The 22,209-nt window shown below is 36.8% G+C and overlaps 1 protein-coding gene across 1 annotated transcript in view; it reads right to left on the reverse strand.

The window, feature by feature from the left end:
* Positions 1-22,209, reverse strand: part of COL21A1 (collagen type XXI alpha 1 chain) — a 210,619-nt gene that overhangs the window by 87,346 nt on the left and 101,064 nt on the right. The window contains exon 10 of the mRNA XM_058306903.2: positions 10,789-10,851. Within this exon, the coding sequence (XP_058162886.1) occupies positions 10,789-10,851 (63 nt within the window). The remainder of the gene's footprint in view (positions 1-10,788; positions 10,852-22,209) is intronic.

Genomic DNA, 22,209 nt, shown 5'->3' on the forward strand with positions numbered 1-22,209 from the left:
TGTACTTGGAAAAGACTTGGCCTGCATGTTTGCTCCTCCCTTCACTTTCTATGGGATTTTGGCTAAGTCACTTTGCCTAGCAAAGCCTCAATTTCTTATCATAAAACCTGGATAACAACATTTCACTTCTGAGAAGGAGCCAATGGAGTCACAGGTCATGCTTGGCAGATGTTGCAATCAATAAACAAAAGCTTCTTTCTTGTCTTCAAACTCAGTGATAACTGATTGCATAAAACTACTTACTAGAACACTTCTGCAAAATGTTACTATGAAGACTGTAAGGCCACCATTAGTACATTGGGAATGGCAGGTCCATTCATCATCATTATTTAATTCTTTTTCAAAATTCATGCAGATCTAATGCTAAATATGTGAACATGGCCTCAGTGGTATTTTATAATGGCCCTCTTTGTTTTGTGTTGGAAGGAAATACCATACAGGAATAATAATTGCTTCCCACATATGAGAACCAGATATATACTTTTAAACTTACAATGAGATGCATTCTTGAAAACTTAGCTGCAGAAAAAAATTCAAAGATTATTTTAGAATTTAGAGGAAATATGCTTAGTAACAAAATAAAGAAAAGCCAAAACCACATCCAAGCAGGGGGATCCTGGGGCAAATCACCAGCAGAGATTGGATGAAATTCAGAAAAAAAAATTGGACTAAAAATCAGGAAAATAAAAGTTAACAGAGGAATATTACAATACAGAACAATTTCCAAGAGAAGCAAGAAATAAAACATCGGTTGACTCATATCAGGGCACACTAAACAAGAAAAATGCCCTAAGACAGGAAAAGTGATACTCTTTTCACATAGCTTTACTGAGTTTATATTTTTCTGAGTACACAAGTTTCTGCATCACATTGTAGGACTGCAACTTTTTCATGACCTTTGACTCATCAATACTGTTCAACATGAGTTTTCATTTTGCAATTACTGGCAAGTCCAAATATCCACTCCACTCCCCTTCGCAAGATTTCTGATGGTATTTAAGTCTTTTCCATGTTCAGAGAAAGTCTCTTTATAAATGAGTCATTTTAAGGAAAAAGAAATTCTTGCTGCCAAATTGTAGGGTTGAAGAAAAGAATACAGAATCAATTTAATTTTCCTCCATGAATCATAGTATCAATGCTCCAGGAAAGATATATAGCACTGGAAATAGAAATTAAGGAAATAAAAACCTCAGATGTGAAAAGGTCACAATCTCTTCTGCACCCAAGTCTAATAATGCCATAAAAATATTATGCCAATGTAAATATATCTATTTTTTCAAAGATATATGAAGGATAGGGAAATTGGTTTCCTTTATATACTATAACCTTAAAAATGAGAATAAAATTCAGAGAAATCATTGTGGATTTCACCTTTCTTTTAAAAATATAAGAATGGTAGTTATTTAAAATTTATTCTATTACATAATTTTCCTCAAAGTTTAATTCCAACAGATACTCTTATGTACACAGTCAGAGTAACTAGGTAACCAAAATCATGTATGTACAACACTTTCAGTGTTCACTGTGGAGCTGTCTGGAGTTGGTAGACTTTAAAGCTCTCTACAACTAAATTCCAAGTAAATTCATAAATCTCTGCATCATACATAAATACAGAAACCTGCAAGTAAGTCAAGAACCTTACTTGCTTTAACTGACTATGTAGATTACTTGATCAATAGATCACATTAAATGAAAATTACACCTGCACTAAGATCTAAGCAAAACTATAATGCCATGGGCGGTGAAGACTAGGAAGTCAGGGAAAGCTTCCCCAGGAGACAAGCTCACCGGAATACTGAGGAAGGCACAAGGCAGGCAGAGGAAGCCCTTCAACACGCCATGTAGCAGGACAGGGTGAGCCAATCCATGGGGACAAAAGAAGAGAGTGAGCAAGGCAAAGCATGAGGCAAAACAAGACTGAGGAGTAGCCCAGAGAGGTATGCAGGGATTCTAGATCTTGCGAAGGACTTTGTCTTTAGCAAGCCATTGAAGTGTTTAAACCAGAGAGTCACAGATCATATTTGAGCTTTGAATAGATCTGTGGAAAATAGATTAGAGGGGCAAGGGAAAACGTGGAGACAGGTGGGAGGTTCCTGCCAGGAAGAGGGAATGGTAAATGGAATGCAAGTCCATGTAAGGCATAGTCAGTCTAAACTGACCATGGGTTATAATGGGAGAAGAAATTGGATCTGTGGGACGATGCCCAGGTTTATAATTTATGCAGCTGGGAGAAGGAAATCTGGAGGAAAGTACAGAATAACTGGTTGTAAGATATAAAGTAGCAAAAAATAAAAGAAATACTTTTACAGGCTAATATAAACCATTTATATTTGAAAATGAGAAGATATGCGCTGCTGTGAAAAATGGAATTTTTATTTCAATTTACAGTGAACTACATTTATTATAAATGAAATTAATCTAAATCTGATTCCCCACCCTCCCTTAAGGAAAGGTGGATAAGTGATAAACATAAAGCATCATCCAGTTTCCTAAAATAATTTGCCACCAATCAACCGCATGGATGACACACATTGCATACCTTTCCCAAAAAATCTCTGTAGATACAGCTAAGTTCTTAGATTCACAGAAGTTAATTAAATTTAGATAGGTAGCCTCCATTGATCAAGTAAGGGGACCTACTAAGCTTACTTTGAAAGAAGGAGAATGTATACTTTCTAAGGTAATTGAGACCATTTTTAGTAATTCTTATGTCCCAACCTATATCCCTAGTAATTCTGCTTTTGGTATTAAAAGGGAGATGATCGATAAATAGCTAACCTCATCCCCTCTCTTGCTTTCCTGCTCTATTTTTTTCCCATAGCACTTACCACCATCTGATATTCTGTGTGCATACATTATTGTACAAATATATAAAATACTTTTTAGTGATCTATTTAAGAGACACATGAGATAAACATGGAAGATCAACATAATAGATCCATATAAGAGGAGTGGGGGTGGGTACGAATTATCTAGTCAACTAAGCTTTGTCTAGGAAAGCTCTGTGGAAGAGAGAACTTTTAACAAACTTTTTTTTACAGAAAAAGAAGATAAGCTGCCCAGGGCTAGGACAGTTCATTTGAGGCAAATGGCCCATATTTTAGTTTATCAGTGAGAATCTATGTGGTGTGTGTGTGTGGTGTGTGTGTGTGTGTGTGTGTGTGTGTGTGTGTGTGTGTGTGTTTGTATGAAGGCAGTGAGAGAAATGGAGAGAATAAAGTTTTTGCTAAAGAGTCCAGGCCTTCCACCTGGTCTCTGTGCTTTCCCTTGCCCCTCTAATCTATCCTCCACAGTGTAGCAAGTGGTCCTTTCAAAGCTCAAATCTGATTTTGTGACCCTCCGCTTCAAACACTTCAATGGTTTGAATAAAGATCAAAGTCCTACACAAGATCCACAACATCTGTAGTAAGACTTCAAACAGAAACTGCTTTCTCTAGAAGGAAGTTTCATATACTCAGTAATTAAGCTGCCTTTGGAATTCTCTTCTCCAAGCTAAATAATAGCCATTTCTTTGGCCTTTATCCTAATATATCTCATTTTTCAGTTCTTTAATCTTCATGGCAATTGACCGCAAATTCCCCATAGCTATTAAACTGTTGAGTCTACAACTGGCACCATATTCAATTTATGGTCTGAAAGGAGGAAAGCATAGAATACTTGCCTCATGGGTTTTATTTGTCTTACTACTAATTAGTCACCATCTGTCAAGCTTAATCTGCTAACCTAAGTTCTACTTTTCTTTTCTTTCCCCCTCTTCTAGTCCATTATTCTTACATGCACAACCATAACATCTCTTGTTTGGATTACACTCCCAAATTTCAATAAATCCTCCCTCATAGGCTGCATTCTGAGTTCTCACACTCTACTGATTACTCTCTTTGGAATGAATTACAGTTCCTACATGTCTCTAAAATGTAGTATTCTAAACTGAATCAATACTGCAGAAGCAGGACTGTCATTCTCAATATAGACATTACATATTTACTAATAATTCCAAACATTGTATCAGTTTTATAGGCAGCCTTGTTACATATATTGACCCCTTTTTCCCCAAGAATAAATACCTTGCAGACAAGTAAGAGCCCTCAATTTTCCCTAGTTTATTTCATTATGCTAGAATAGTCCATTCTCTAATCTCTCCAAATCTTTTTGGAACTTCATGTCCCTCCAAACACCAGAAATTTGAATTGAAATCGAGAGTTAAAAGTTCTTTAGTGGGGTTGGGTATGGGGTATATGGGAACCTCACATATTTTTTAATGTAATATTTTTTGTGATCTATATATCTTTAAAACAAGACAAAAAAATTTTAAAGTTCTTTAAAAATCATAATAAAGTAAATGAGCACATAGAAGAGTATCTAATGCTAAAAATGTTTTTTTAATTTAAAAAATTGGAAGAAGTAGCAAGATAATATTTGACTGGGAAATCATACATTTCTAAAATTTAAAACTAAATTATAACTAATAAATAATCAGGAGAAATATTAATAATATATATCAAAGAATTAATGCTCTTATTGATCAATATGAAATGTACCATAATCTCTATAGAAAAAAAGAGCAAATGACAAGAAAGGAAACTTAGCAAAATGAGAACTCACCTTGAGTTTCAGACCTCTATATCTAACCGGCCATGCATAATTTCTACTTGAATGACTAACATATCAATTTAATAAATCGAACTCCTGATTTCCTTCCCCCCAATCTTCTTTTTCCCATTCTTCCACATCTCATTAGAGCCCCCCTTGACTTCTCTCTTTCTCTCAAACATAGATTCAATACATCAGCAAATTCTATCATCTCTAACCTCTAAACACAAAATATCCCCTAGATGTGATTAGTTCTTTTCACTTCACAACTACTATCTCTTTTTTTGAAGCACCAGGGGCCAGGAATTGAACCTGGGGCCTCCCTTGTGGCAAGCAAGCACTCAACCATTTGAGCCATATCCGCTCCCCACTACTACCAATTTGATCTCAGCCACAGTCAAATCTCTCCTGGATTGTTGCAAGAGCCTCCTGACTGCTGCGCCTGCTATTGCTCTTATCACCCTAACATCTATTCTCAACCCAGAAACCAGACTAATTTCTTTTAAAAGAAAATTATATTCTGTCACACCTCTACTCAAAACCCTCCAGTGAAACCCAAGCTAACGCCAACTGAAAGCCAAAGTCATCACAAGGAGATGAAGCTCTCTTCTCCATCTTCCCTCCCTTCCCTCCCCGACCTATCCAATTTCATCATCTACTAATCTTCCCCACCATGCTTGATATTTTGTGCTTTGATAAAGTAATGTAATAACTGAAGTTCCCCATCTCTCCTGAATACCACTTCTTTAGAAGTTTGAACTCTCAGAAGCTGACCTTTTTCTGGTGTCTCTGGACACTGGGTGGCACATGGAAGCAGTGAGGGTGGAGGAGATACTGGGTGGCTGAGTGTGACTCCATCAATCCAGTCTCTTGTCTATTGGTAACTGTGTGCTGTCAGTTATTCTGACTTACTTTTTAAGGCCATAAATATGGAAAATCATCCCCAGAATTCTACAGCTTGGTCTAGTACTACTTTTATTGTTTCACAGATAAGGCGGTCTTCATGGAATCTTAGAAAATCAGCAATATGAGAGAACTTGGGCCTTATCGGGCATCATCTTCTCATTTTCAGATGAAGAAACTGAGGCCCATAAAAGCAAAACAACTTGGCCATGCAGAGGCAAAACAGCCCCAGATTTTCCCAACAACCAGCTGAGGCTTTTGTTTTAGTAATTTGATTCATGAAGAGTAATTAATGATGATTCAATCAAGAAGACAGACAGGAATGAGTACTGTAAAAATAACAACTATTTACAAAATCATAAATCCTACTGTGTATTTCTGCACATGGACTTAAAATTAAAAAATCAAGGCCATATCAGTATAATACCTTAAATAGCAGTACTACTCTGAATTATTTAACATGATATTTATATTTCTATAAGGAATATAAATATATATTTCTACTTTTAATAATATTAAAATAGTATAATAGTAATATGCTCAGACACTGTGCTGGTAGAAATAAATTGATAGAGAAATGAGAAAGAAGTGGAAGGATTTGATAACAATCTCAAAAAACAATGGTAGAAGCGATGGAAGCCAGACATGAAAGAATATATAATTTCTGATTCAATTTATACGACATTCTAGAGTAGGCCAAACTAATTTATGACAGAAAAAAAATCAGAAGTGCTTGCCTCTTGCAGAAGGAATGGGGATATAGTGGCAGTGATTGTCTGGGAAGAGGAATGTGGGAACTTTCTTGGCTGATGGTAATGTGCTGTATCTTGTCTACATTTAGGTTACACAGATAAATTCACTTCTCAAAACTCAGTTACTTTTCCCCTAAGAGTTGTATATTACATGTACATGTATTTAACATTAAAAGCAAAAACAATATAAAAAATAAAGAATTCTGTATGTATGCTGAAATATTTAGGGCAGGGGTTCTTAAACTTTTTTGTTCCACAGACCCATTTGCCAGGCAAGTGAAAATCATGGATCCCTTACTAACTTCACACTATCCTGTGTATTATTTAATAAATACATCGCACCTGCACCAACATGTCTCCCCAAGAATGTTTTTTTGAATTTCAATTCAAGCATGGAGCCCTGGTTAAGAACCCCTGATTTAGGGGGAAGGAAAATTATTCTGAAATGCATCAAAAATTATTGATGAGTAGATGGAGGAATGATTGGATTAGGTGAAAATGAAAATACAATAATACATTGATAGAATCTAACAAGTGGGTATAAAAGTGTTCACTGAAAAACTTTCAGATTTGTTGCATTTTCTAAATTTTTGTAGCATACTAGAAAAACAAAAAAATAGTAATATGCACAGACACTGTGCTGACAAATTATTTAAGTGATAGAGAAATGAGAAAGAAATTGAAGGATTTGAAACAGTTCTTTAATTTTGGTTGAAGGCATTTTCCTTATGAAAATTAGTATTTCTCCAGAGTGGAATAATATCCTATTTAAGTTGGCCTAGTTATAATGTGAAAGAGAATCAAACTGCTTATTGAGGGGACTGCACAGAACCAAATCCAAACAAAGCAGAATTCCCTTCGAATTGTTCCATCCAAGTTTCCTTGGTCCAGATGGCTTCAATAGCCAGCCAGAGGCTCCGCCCACACCTTCCCACCCCGCAGTGTGCTGGCCCTGGACACACACTAATGACCCTCAGCTGTGCTGGCTCCCAGGCTCACTTTCTCTTCCTGCCTGGCCACCCAACCTCACATCAACCGCAGAGGGAAAGAAATGGGGGGAAATGGGGACCATTTAAGAAAAGTCACACCTTTGAGTAATAGGATTTGGGCTGGTGTATTACTTTCCTATTGCTGTTGTAAAAGATTACCACAAATTTAGTGGCTTAAAACAATGCAAATTTACTTCTTATTCTCAGTTCTGAAGGTCAGAAGTCTGAAATGGGTCTTGGGAGATTAAAATCAAAGTGGTATCGTGGCTGTGTTCCTTCCAGAAGCTCTCTCTAGAAGAAAGAATACATTCTTTGCCTTTTCCAGATTCTAGAGATTGCCTGCATTCTTTTTTTTTTTTTTTTTTTTAAGGTACAGGGGGCCAGGGAATAAACCCAGAATCTTGTATGTAGGAAGCTGGCACTCAACGACTGAGCCACATTGGCTCCCCTGAGTTGCTTTTGTCATTTATTTTGCTTGTTGTTGGTTTTGTTTTGTTTTTTAGAGGATGCCAGCAACTGAACCCAGGATCTTCCATGTGGAAAGCAGGTACTCAACCACTTGCGCCATATCCACTCCCCTGCCAGCATTCCTTGGCCCATGGCCTGGTACTCTGACCTCTGCTTCCATTTTGACATCTCCTCCTCTGATTCTGACCTTCCTACCTCTCCCTTATAAAAACCCTTGTGCTAAACTGACCCAGATAATCGAGGATAATCTCCCCATCTCAAAATCTTTAACTTAATCAATCTGCAACGTCCCCTTTGCCATGTAAAATAACATTCATAGGTTTGGGGGCAATTATTCAGCCTACCAAAGTTGGTTTGTTCTTTCTTTGACAGATCTACATATCTATATCTCTATATGTAAAATCAAATACACATACATAAAAACACATTTATTAATAGGTACTGAATGAGATGAGACACTAAGTCTACTATAATTACTATTAAATGAGAGTCATTAAGTAATATTCGTAATTCTTATTCAGGATTACTAATCCTAAATACTTCATTCAATGCAAGACCCTAAACAATTAAAAAAACAAACTAAGGGCTGATAGTCAATGGAAGGCCTGCTCAGCACTTGATTCCAAACATTGCTCAGGAGTTTCCATCACTCAAAAAACAAAGGTCTGAATAAATTAGCAGAGCTGTCAGGAGAACTCTGTGCCTTCATGAGATCGCAGGAGAGGGCATTTCAGTCCCTGAAGTGTATCTGCTTTGGAGGTGATGCAGCCCTGCAGCTGCCTGCAACAGAAGGACTGCCCCCAGGGAAGAATCCAGACAGAGGAGGACTCACATTTATAAAAAATCATCTCACCCACTGTGATTAAAGCAGAACTCACACAGGACCTCAAGGCAGTATCTTCAAGGGGATTAAGGAGTTGCAGTGAGAGAATGCAAAAAAATTCACAGGACAACTTAAGGTTAAGGTGAGAGATGAATAGGTTATAAGAGAAACTACAAAGCAAATGTTTGCATGAAATTGGATTTGAAGATAAAGGCAAAAGGGAAGATGTTAGATTTGAGGTCTATTTGTTCAATTCTATTCAAATAGAAGCAGTCTGATGATAAATGTTCTCATCCTCTTCCCTCCAAATACACCATAGTTGCTTCTGTATTAGGGGCCCACATTCAGAGGTTCAAATGCCCACACTCCTATCCAATCCAATCCTCTTATTCATTGGAATCGATATTTCCCAATCTACCCTAAGGTTTTCTTCTTGCAAATATCCCCCATCTTCTAAACCATAAATTTTTCTTACCCCTCTGCCTCATTTTTATTAGCATAAAAACATGCTGCAATATATCCCATCATTTTAAAAAAATACCTCCTTTTATCCCATATCCCTCTCATGCTACTGCTGTATTTCTCTGCTCCCCTTTATATCCCTCAGGTATTGATATTCAGTTACCATTTTCTTATCTCCCACTCTCTCTGGAACCCACTTCAATCCAGCTTTTGTAGCCACCTTCCCCTGAAATCCTACTTATCAAGTTCTTCAGTGACCTCCACTTAGCAAATCCAAAGGTCTAGTTACCGCACACATTTTTCTCAATCTCTTAGCAACAATGATGCAATTGATCACCCCCTTCTTGAAATGTTTTCTTCACTTGCCTTCTGGGACATCTGGTTTTCTTCCTACCTCACTCATCACTCTTTCCCAGTTTCCTTGTCTGGATCCTTTTCTCTCTTTAGTGTTCCATGAGAGATCCTCAGGCTCGGTTCAGTTTCCCCTTCTCTTCTCTATTTATCTGGACTTACTCCCTAAATGCTCTCATCCACTCTCACGGCTTTAGATACACCTATATGCTACTGAGTCCCAACTGTATATTTTCATTCTCAAACGTTCCCCCAAACTTAAATTTCCTATCTCCAAATTCTAGATGTCCAGAAAACATCCCAATTTCCTCCTACATCTCCCCCAGTGTTGCTCAGTTCAATAAGTGGTACCATAATTCTCCCATTTCCTCAAGCCATAAACCTTGGAGTCACCCTTAACTCCTCTTTTTCATTCACACCCCACCTGTAATTGGTTAGCAAATATGGTCATCTTTACATTAAAAATAATTCAGAATCTGACCACTTCAACCCTTTTCCACCACACCACTAATCCAAGCCACTCTTACCTTTCCTTTGGAATCTGGAAATAATCTATGTGATCTCCTTCATTCCATTTTTGCCCTCCCTCATATACTCCACTCTCTATAAAGCACTCATAGTTACCCTTCTAAATTGTATACCAGATCAAGCACTTCCTTGCTCAAAATCCCCAAATGAATTGCCAGCACACTTAGAATGAATACCAGGGGGTCGGCCGAGCTGAGTAGCACTGCCCCAATCACCAGCAGCTCCTCAGCTCTTTGCAGCTCCAGTTGGCTGTCATTTTGTAACCTTTTCAAGATCCCTTTGATAATCTCTCTCTAGAGAGGCTCACCTGTATGTCTAATCCCTTCCCACACAGTACTATTGTAAAAGGCCAGGCACATCACTATTTCTTCAAAAGTTATCCAGGATTTTTTGAGTGTTAAGTTTGTCAGCAAACCTCTCTCAGATTCTTAACAAGTTCCTCTTCTACCCTGAGGTTTGAGGTAATGATGATTTAACTTTAGGCCTGTGGTTCTTCAATTCCTTGAAGGTTATGACTCACAACACAAACCCCCATCCCCTTCGTCAGGTAATGATTGGTAAGAGTTAAATGTTTCTGGACAAATAGAGTTCTCAGAAGGTACTGTCATCCCAACAGGGTGACTTACCTGCAAATATCTGCTTAAGATGTTTTAAAGTCAGATATTGGGTATAGTCCAGGGCAAATATTTATAGGAAAATAACAGCACCTTTCAAAAGTCTTTTAGCTTGAAGACTTCCATAGATATGATGGGGAAAGATAAAAGGATTTCTGAGCACAGACCTTCAAGATATTATAGAACACACTGAGCAATTGTTAAAATGTAGCAAAGATGTACAATCTTGATGTGAGGTACTTAAAAATGCACTAAAACACTGATTCTATAATCCCATTACTGGAGATGACTAAGCTTTCAGTACTCACAGGCTTACCATCTTGACCAGGTTGTCCAGGGGAGCCAGGTTTCCCAGGCAGTCCAGGGTCACCCTAGAGAGGAAAAAAAATCTGCTCAGAACCAACCAACCACATTGATGCAGTAAGGGTTCATCAGTGATCAAAGCTAACTCCATTATTTGAGGCTTTGGGTACATTAAATACAAAAAAAAACAAAATAAAGACCCAAAGCAGGGTTAAAAATAATGGGATATTTTAAATGTCTACACTTTAAAAATTAAGGGTTTATATTATTTTAAAACTTACAATAACTTATTTCTATGAGCACACATATAACAAGTGAGGTACTTTTCATAGATGCAAGATATCAACATTTATGGCAAGATACATTTTTAGAGTTTTCAACAAACTGAAGTACCATAGAAAATAATGGTTCAATGACATTGGTATTTCCCTTATAAAATAAAATCTATAGACTTAATTTTAGTCTAAATGTTATACCATACATATCAAATGTCATATAATTTAACACATAGCACATATTTATTTAAAAAATAGTCCATAAGCCATGTGCCTTCACAATGGACCTCAAGTCTAAAGCTGCAAGAGAGACATTTTCCTTCAATCCTGTCAATGAGTCTCTGTGCCTATTCTGGTAATCTCATTTGCAAATAATGTTAATGTTCTGAAATTTTACTATTTTCATGAAAGTGGGCCCCAGGCCAAAAATACTCTCTCCCAATACCCACAGTCCAATACCCACATTTCTTAATGTAATACTTAAGAATGGAAGAAATGACCCTTGCCCTCATAAATCCAAAATCTTCAAAGAACCCAGGCACATACTATGGAACTCTAGTATAATACAAGATGGCCAGTATTGACCATTCAAGTGGTTAGCACCCATGATAAAAAGTATGAAAGCAATTTTTTGAGTGAGATAAGGATGTTTTTAATTTTAAGATATATTTTACTTCAAAAATACTACCATATTCATCCATCCCTGAGTCCATGAGGTCCACATGGGACATTCTGTTGAAAATCATGAAATCTCAGCACTTGGGCTTCTGAAAGTAAGCTAATATTTTAAGTTGCCAATCTAAGGCAAATATCTTTAGAACTCTGTGTTTGTAAGACTTTTTCTTAAAATCCATATGTCTTCATGTATAACCTTCTGCCTTCCACAGGAGTATCTGACCTAAGACCTAATCCATTCTCCAAAATTAACCCCCTCCCTCCCCTGAATCCAACTACCCATTCCCTCAGATTAGAAAGAATCCACTCAATCTTGGGCAAACTAGCAAAAAACTGTGAGTGCCAGTAGTCCCTGATATTTCCCAAAGCCTTTTGTATTTTAGAAAGAGTATACATTGATAGCCCAAAATTAATCTCTAACTGGGAGCTATAAAAGTCAGAAAACAGGGATAAGGCTCAAGAGACAGAAGTATTTCAGAGCAAAGAAGTTATTAAGAGAGTATTCCTATTTAAAGAAAAAATATTTTTTTTCCATTTCTTAACTAATTGATCTAACCTTTAAGATACTCTTACTGGGGAGTTGTTCCCAAAAGTGATCCTTTGGCTACTAAAGTGGGGGTAGATACTGCCAGTTGCCCAAAAGGGCCATTTGAAAGAGAATTGTTTGTAAATTGGAGATTGCCTAGATCTTTCATATAGAACTGAAACATTTCAAGTAGGTTAATTAAGGAGGAGGATATCTTATTTTTTCATTGGTTTCATAATTCATGCAAGAAAAAATAATTACTATTAAGCACTATGCTAGACAATGGAATTCCACAGAATAATTTAGTTCCTATTTAACTCTCATTGTGAACAAGAGAAGTACTCTCATATAAAATCCACTAGACTTTATGATTTATCATTCCCTATGTTTGGCATTAGGGACACAAAATAAATTACCTGTTCCTCAAGAGCTTCCCAATATTGTGACAGATACATGTTTTTGACATTTGATGAAGATTTGTAATTCCATGATAAGGTTAAGTGTAAGATATCATAGTCACTTTCACCTGGTTTGTAAAAGCATTGTCAGATTTTTCAGAATTTAGAGTACTTAAAACAGATCATTTCCCTTATCTTATACTAAGAACCTACTCGCATATCCAGTCTCATGATTCAAAACGCAGTTCTCAGACTTCTATTTCTGCCTAACAAAAAGACTAGATATGTTCCTCACAAGTGATTCTAATGAACAACTTTGAAACTTTCCAGAAAACATCTAACAAAAATGGTGAATTATTCTCAGTTGCGTCTAAAGCAAAATTGCTTCATCTGTTTCATTTCAGGTTCTGTTGGACTAATTAAAACCCTATCAATTGTGTAAGTCAGAAATTCTCTAAAGGAAGTACAACTCAGAGTGTTGCTAGGGGTTCTGTTTTTCACATACAGGTCCCTAATCTGGGTAAGGAACCACCTCCAGGGGAAAGAGCCCTAAAAATATGGAAGAGTGTGTGTGTGTGTTCCTGTCCTTCAGCCAGATATTATTAAGAAAATGGAAAGCAGATTGTGAAGACACGCCAACTTGAAGACTGGTGGAAAACTGCAATTTCACTTAAAGCAGTAGGTGGCAATGGGGCTAGATTATGACTAAGAAAAGAGAATTAAAACTAAGAACACATAAAACTTGAAAGTATTGGAAATTAGAGGCTTCACCAGTCAAGACAAAGGGTGAGTTCAGGAATTGCTAAAGAAACATGAATAAAAATAGGTACCACTGCAAGGTACCCATTGACCCACTAATGAAAAATCAGTAAAACATCAGAGTCCTCGGGTATCTCTCAAAATGTGGGAATCCCTTTAAGACCCTCTAAATGACCTGATCCTGAGGACTGAGAATCAGAGAGGCTACTCTGGGTCTCTGAAATTCAGACATACTAGGACTCTGATTTCCACATTATATCTCTTGCAGATCAAATCATTTTGCTATATAATATTTCAAGTTTAATAAACTGCATTAATATGTTTTAAAAAGAAGTGGGTTGATACAGCATACCAAGCTGTCTTAGATGGTAAATGTTCCTCTGAGAATACTCTGGTTAATTCTTCTTTATGACATGGCATCCTAAATAACATGAGGTAATTTATTATAGGGAAAGTAAAATAAAGTACACTTGGATTAACTTTTCTAAATCCAATCTAAAAATAGTGTATAATAATAAATTGATTGGGACGTACTGCAGTGAAACTCCCAAGCAAAAAGAGATTTACTTTGAACCAGGTATTGAATGTACAATTTTACTTTTAAAATTGCTTTTCTTTCTTGATTTTAACCTGTAGGCTTGAAGTAGGCCATGAACTATCATGTGAAAAAGGAAGAGATAAACATGCACAAAAAATAGGAAGAGTTAAATTATCTTAAAATAGCAACTGAAAAGTTAGAACGTTTTCAGTTATGATGATTAAAAGATTACGTAGAAAAAATCAGTCTAAATGAACAACATAAATTATATTTAACAGAAATTATTATGGTCATTTCAATAAGTGATCAATACACAAAAATATCTTTTTGCCTAGGGAATCATGTTTGCCTTCAAATTAGACAGTCTTTATTTAAATGATATTTGTAAATTTTTTTAAAAATAGGGAATATTTTAAAACGTTTTTAAATGAACAAGATTTATCTATAGTGGTCAAGACACTTCTCAGTATCTTTTAAGATTTATTTTTTATTTATTTCTCTCCCCTTCCCTCCCTGCCCCAGTTGTCTGCTCTCTGTGTCCATTTGCTGTGTATTCTGTAACCACTTCTATCCTTACCAGCGGCACTGGGAATCTGTGTTTTTTTTTCTTTTTGTTGCACCATCTTATTGTGTCAGCTCTCTGTGTGTGCCCCGCCATTCTTGGGCAGGCTTCACTTTCTTTCACGCTGGGCAGCTCTCCTTACGGGGAGTACTCCCTGCGTGTGGGGCTCCCCTACGTGTGGGACACCCCTGCGCGGCATGGCACTCCTTTCGTGCACCAGCCCTGTGCATGGGCCAGCTCCCCATGGGTTGAAGAGGCCCAAGGTTTGAACTGCAGACCTCTCATGTGGTAGGTGAACGCCCTATCCATTGGGCCAAGTCCACTTCCCACTTCTCAGTATCTTAAGCTGTGTCTAAGTGATGCAATGATCATTATCAATAGCTTAAAAAATATAGTCATTCGTATAAGATAGTAATATTCAGAACCGTTACATAAAATTAACTGCCTACAAAATCATATGCACATAATGGATCCAAACACACACATAAACACAACTTAAAAAAATACAGCCCTCAGGGAGTTCCAGGCAGATGGTGTCAGAGTAGATAGGCAGGGCCCATCAATCTTGCAAAAATAGCAGAGGAGGGATAGAAACTGTCTGAAGCAGTTTCTGTGGGGATCTGCAGACCAAGAGAGGGTGGCATGCATTGTCCAGAAGGGGGTGGTGACAGAGACACAAAGAGGCCAAAAGGAAAAACACAAGTTATTCACCCCCACAGCCAGTAGCAGCACACATCCTCCACCTTCAAGGTCAACAGCCACAGTAAAACCTATGGCTAATGGCAGCCAACTGAAACAGCAATATATGGTGCAGTAGAAGGAAAAAATTAAAAGTTGTGACAGGACATAGAATTTAAAACAACTAGTCACTGATGTTCACACAAAGCTAAATCAAATAAAGCAGTTGTAAGAAACTATGGGTAAAGAGATAAGGGATATTAAGAAGACATGGAGTAAGCATAAAGAAGAATTTGAAAGCTTGAAAGGAAAGTAACAGAGCTTATGGGAATGAAAGACACAATGGATGAGATTTTAAAAAAACATTAGAGGCTATATAACAGCAGAGTTGAAACAGTCAAAGAACAAATAAGTGAATTGGAAAGCAGAGCATCTGAACTTGAAAAGACAGTATAACAAAAAGAGGAAAGAATAGGGAAAAAAGCAAACAGGGTCTCAAGGAATTGGATTACAGTACAAAACACACAAACATATGCACTATTGGTATCCCAGAAGGAGAAAAGAACAGAAAAGGGGAGAAAGAATATTTGAGGAAACAATGGTTAAAACTTTTCCAATCCTTATGAAAGGAATAAATATCAATATCCAAGAAGGATAACAGAATAAATCTGAAAAGAACTACTCTGAGACACCTACTATTGAGAATGTCAAATGTAGAAAGCAAGAATTCTGAAAGCAGCAAGAGAAAAGCAATTCATCACATAAAAGGGACGCTCAATGAGACAAAGTGCCAATTTCTTATCAGAAATGATGGAGGTGAGAAGGCAGTGGTATGATATATTAAAGTTACTGAAAGAGAAAAACTGTCAGCCAAGAATTCTTTACCAGGCAAAACTATGCTTCTAAAATGAGGGTGAATGCAAAGTCTCCACAGATAAACAAAAACTTAGAGAGAATATCACCAAGAGACCAGATTTACAAGGGATACTAAAGGGAGTACTGCGGCCTGAAAGGAAAAGACAAGGGAAAAGACTTAGAGAAGAGTGTAAAAATGAAGATTATTAGGAAGTGTAAGTAAAGTGGTAAAAACACACAAAAACAGTAAAATATGACAACAAGAAGCCAACAGATACAATGGACAATGTAAGTAATGCCTTTATAGTAATAATACTAAGTGTTAATGGATTAAACACCCCAATCAAAAAACACAAACTGGCATAAGGGGTGAAAAAAAAAAAAGTCATCTATATGCTGTCTACAAGAGACTCACCTTAGATACTAGGACATAATCAGACTGAAAGTGAAGGTTGGAAAAAGATAGTCCATGGAAATAGTAACCAAAAATGTCTGGAGTGGCAATACTAATATTGGACAAAATAGATTTTAAATGCAAAACTGTTATAAGAGATGAAGAAGGTCATTATATGTTAACAAAAGGGGCAACTGACCAAGAAAAAAATATCACAAATATTTATGCTACTAACTTGGGTACCCCAAAACACATGAAACGCACTAGCAAAACTGAAGAGAGAAATAGACATCTCTACAATAACAGTTGAAGACTCAGTACACCACCCTTAATACTGGATAGAACATATAACAGAGGATAAAAAAGGAAACAGAGAATGTGAATACTACGATTAATGAACAAGACCTAGCTTACATTTATAGAGCATTATACACTCAAGCAGGTATATATTCTTCTCAAGTCCTCAAGGATATGTCTCCAGGATGGACCACATGTTGGGCCACAAGTCGGGTCTCAATAAATTTTAAAAGATTGAAATTATACAAAGCACTTTCTGTGATTATACTAGAATGAAGCTGGAAATTAATAACAGGTGGGCAAAGGGAAAATTCACAAATACATAGAGATTAAACAACACAGTATTAAATAATCAGTGGGCCAAAAAAGAAAGTGCAAGAGAAATCAGTAAATATCTTGCGACAAATGGAAGCAAGAACATGACATATCAAAATCCATGGGCTAGGGAAGCAATGTGACTCAACTGTTTGGGCTACCATCTGCCATGTGGGAGGCCCTGGGTTTGTTTCCCAGGGCCTCCTTGTGAGGGTAAGCTGGCCGATGCCTGTGGAGAGCTGATGGCCCATGCCCACGGAGAGCTGGTGCAGCAAGATGACACAACAAAGGGAGACAAGCAGAGACAGAGGTGTGCACAGTGAACGGACACAGAGAGCAGACAGCAAGCAAAAGCAACAAGGCGGGAGATAAATAAATAAAATAAATCTTAAAAAAAAAACCAAAACCATGGGATACATCAAAGGCAGTGCTGCAAGGGAAATTTAAGCCCTCAATTCTTACATTCAAAAAGAAGAAAGAGCTAAAATCAAGGAACCATCAGCATACCTGGAGGTACTAGAAAAGGAACAGCAAACTAATTCCAAAGCAAAAAGAAGGAAAGAAAAAACAAGGATTAGAGTAGAAATAAATGAAATTGAGAACAAAAAAACAAAAGAGAGAACCAACAAAACCAAAGGTTGGTTCACTGAAAAGAACAGCAAATTTGACAACCTGTAGCCAGACTGACAAAGAAAAAAAAAGAAGATGCAAATGCATAAAATCAGATATGAGAGGGGGAACAATACCACTGACCCAACAGAAGATCATAAGAGGATATTAGGAACAACTGCATGCAAACAAACCAGACAACACAGACAAAATAGGCAAAGTCCTAGAAATACACAAACAACCTAAACTGACCCTAGAAGAAACTGAAAAACTCAAAAAATTCATCACAAGTAAACAAGTTTAAATGGTCATCAAAAGTGTCCCAAAAAAGTCCAGGACCAGATGCTTTTACAGGTGAATTTATTCAAAGATGATCTTGCTCAAACTCTTCCAAAAATTTGAACAGGAGGGAACACTATCAAAATCATTCTATGAAGTCAACATCACCCTAGTACCAAAGCCAGACAAAGATGTTAAGAGAGGAAAATTATAGACAAATTTCTCTAATGAATATAAATGCAAAAATCTTCAACAAAATACTTTCTAACTGAATCCAAAAGCACATTAAAAGAATTATGTGGGAAGTGGATGTGGCTCAAGCAGCTGGGTTTCTGCCTACCACATGAGAGGTCCCAGGTTTCATTCCAGGTGCCTCCTAAGCAAGACTAGTGAGACAGGGAGCTGATGCAATGGGCTGGCACAGCAAGCTGACACAGTGTGATAACACAACCAAGAGACACAGAAAGGAAACACAAAGAAAGACACCATAAACAAGGAGGAGAGATGGCTCAAGCAATTAGACACCTCCCTCTCAAATGAGGGCCCCAGGTTTGGTTCCTGATGGTACCTCCTAAAAATAAAAGATGATGGGCAGACAGCAAGTACACACAACTAGGCAGGGGGGAGAGAAATAAATACATATAAATAAATCTTTTAAAAAATCCATAATATCATTTTTTTAAAAATTATGTACCACAATCAAGTGGGTTTTATCCCAGGTATTCAAGGTTGGTTCAACACAAGAAAATCAGTTAGTGTAATACACCGTATTAATAAATAGAAAAAGAAAAAAATCAAATCAACTGAAGAAAAGTCATCTCAATTGAAGCAAAAAAGGCATGTGACAAGATACAGCACCCTTTCTTGATAAAAACACTCTGAAAGGTAGGAATAGAAGGAAACTTTCCCAATATGATAAACTGTATATATAAAAAACCCACAGCTAACATTGTACTCAATAGTGTAAGATTTATAGAATCCCTGCTGAGACTGGGAACAAGACAGGGATTCACACTGCACCTACTGTTATTCAATATTGTGCTTGAAGTTCTAGCTAGAGCAATTAGGCAGGAAAAAGAAATAAAAGTCATCTAACTAAGAAAGGAAGAAGTAAAGCTTTCACTTTTAGCTGATGATATAACCTATAACTTCAAAATCCCAAAATCCACAACGAAGGTATTAGAAGCTTTAATGAGTTCAGCAAAGTGGTGGGATACAAGATTAAAATGCAAAAATCAGTAGCATTTCTATAAACTACTAATGAGCATTCTAAGGAGGAAAGGCAGAGATAAATTCCATTTATAATAGCAACAAAAAGAATAAAATATTTAGGAATAAACTGATTGAAGGACATAGAGGACCCATATTCAGAAAACTATAAAACATTGCTAAAAGAAACCAAAGAAGCTAAATAAATGGAAGAACATTCTATGTTCATGGATTGGAAGACTATATACTGCTTTATGGTTTGTTTGTTTTTGTTTTTTTATTTCTCTCCTCTTCCCTACCCTCCCGAGTTGTCTGCTCTCTGTATCCAATCACTATGTGTTCCGTCTCTGCTTTGTTAGCAGCACCCAGAATCTGTGTCTCATTTTTGTTGCATCATCTTGCTGTGTCAGCTCTCCAGGTGTGCGGCACCATTGCTAGGCAGGCTGCACTTTTTCCGCACTCGGTGTCTCTCCTTACACAGAGCACTCCTTGAATGTGGGGCTCCCCTACATGGGGTACACCCCTGTGTGACACAGTACTCCTTGCACACATCAGCACTGCATGTAGGCAGCTCATCACATGGGTCAGGAGGCCCTGGATTTGAACCTTGGATCTTCCATGTGGTAGGCAGACACCCTATCCATTGGGCCAAATCCCCTTCCACTATATACTGTTAAGATACCAATTGTACCTTAACTTATTTACAGATTCAATGCAATCCCAATAAAAATCCCAAGGCTAATTGGAAAAGCCAATTATCAAATTTATTGGAAGGGTAAAGGACACAAATACAAAAAGTGTTTTAAAACAGAAGAATGAAGTTGGATGACTTTCACTTCCTGACTTTAAATCATATTATTTAGCTATAGTGGTAAATACAGCATGGTAGTGGCATAAAGAGAGGGACATATTGACCAAAAGAACTTAATCAAGAACTAAGAAATAGACCCTCATATTTACAGCTAAGTGATTTTGACAAGGCTACCACGCCCACCAAGCTGGGCCAAAACAGTCTATTCAACAAATGGTGCTGAGACAACTGTATAGCCATATCCAAAAGAAAGACAGAGGATCCTATATCACACCTTATACAAAAATTACCTCAAAACAGATCAGAGACCTAAATATAAAAGCAACAACCATAAAACTCCCAGAAAATAATGTAGAGAAACATTTTCAAGATCTGGTGGTGGGTGGTAGCTGCTTCAACCTTATACCCAAAGCATGAGCAATGAAAGAAAAACTAGATAAATGGGATCTCCTCAAAATTAAACACTTCAAAAGAATTTGTCAAGAAAGTAAAACTGCAGCCTACTAAATGGGAGAAAATATTTGGAAACCATATATCCAATTAGGGTTTGATATTTATCTTATATTAAAAGATCATACAACTCAATGACCAAAAGATAAGCTACCCAGTTGAAAAATGGGCAAAAGACTTGAACAGACATTTTTCCAAAGAGGAAATACAAATGGCCAAAAATCACATGAAAAAATGCTCAAAATCACTAGCTATTAGGAAAATGTAGATCTAAACTTCAATGAGATACCATTTAACACCCTATAGAGTGGCCATGATTTAAAAAAAAAACAAAAAATGCATAAAACTAAAAATGTGTGAGAGGATGTGGAGAAATAGGAACATCCCTTCACTGTTGGTGGTAATGCAGAATGATGCAGCCTCTGTGGAAGACAGTTTGGCAGTACCTCAAGAAGCTGAATATAGAACTGCCTTATCATCCAGCAATCCTGTTACAAGGAATATATGCAGAAGAACCAATAGCAAGGACAGGAAAAGACATTTGCACACCACTGTTCATAGGAGCATTATTCATAATTGCTAAAATATGGCAACAGCCCAAGGGTCCATCAACTAATGAATGGATAAGCAAAATGTGGTATATCCATATAATCAAAAACTATTCAGCTGTAAGAAGAAATGAAATCGGATGCATATGATAACATCGATGAACCTTGAGGACATTATATTGAGTGAAATAAGCCAGACACAAAAGGATAAATATTGCATGTTCTCACTAATATAAACTAAACACAATGAGTAAACTCATGGAGGTAAACTCTAGAGTACAGATTACTAGGAGATAGAATATGGGTTGAAAATGAAGCTGATGTTTAATGTATATGTTGATATTCAATAAGGTTTATTGTAAAAATGTGGAAATGAATAGAGTTGATGGTAACACATTATAGTGAGAATAACTAACAATGCTGATTTATAAATGTGATTGTTGCTGAAAGGGGTATTTTGTGGATATAAATTTCAATTGAAAGGAAAGTGAAGAACAATCTAGGGACTGTAGAACAGTGATTTTGGTGGTGGATGAAGATTGTGGTTAAAAGTATAAATATAAGAATGTTCTTTTACAAAGTGTTAAGAATGTAGTGATACATGGGAAATTTTCAACTAATGTAAAATTTTGGACAATAGTTAACAGTAATAATGTAATATTTTTGTAGCAATGGCAAAAAGATATATCAATCCTAACAGACAACAATAGGGTGGTATAAAAGGATATGGGGGTTTTCCTTTTGGAGTAATAAAAACATTCTAAAATTGACAGGATTGAGGTGATAACAGTACAAGTCTGTTATGAAAATAGAGTCATTGAGTGCACTTTGAATGAATTGAATAAAGCATGGGGCTGTAAAACACAGTGAACCCTGTGGTGGAAAATTTACTGTGATTAACAGAATAAAAACTGAAAACATTCTCTCATGAACTATAACAAATAAATGATACTGATACAGGGTATTAATAATCAAGTGAGTTGGGGGGAAATAAGCCAAATGTAAGATATGGGCTTTGGTTAGTAGTAATTTTTTTTAAAGATTTATTTATTTCTTATGTCTCTCCTCTTCCCTCCCCGCCCCCCCGCCCCGAGTTGTCTGCTGTCTGTTTCCATTCACTGTGTGTTCTTCTGTGACTATTTCTATCCTTATCAGCGGCACTGGGAATCTGCATTTCTTTTTGTTGTGTCATCTTGTTGTGTCAGCTCTCTGTGTGTACAGCGCCATTCTTGGGCAGGCTGCACTTTC

Source organism: Dasypus novemcinctus, chromosome 11 (assembly GCF_030445035.2).
Source record: "Dasypus novemcinctus isolate mDasNov1 chromosome 11, mDasNov1.1.hap2, whole genome shotgun sequence".
Taxonomy (NCBI): Eukaryota; Metazoa; Chordata; class Mammalia; order Cingulata; family Dasypodidae; genus Dasypus; species Dasypus novemcinctus.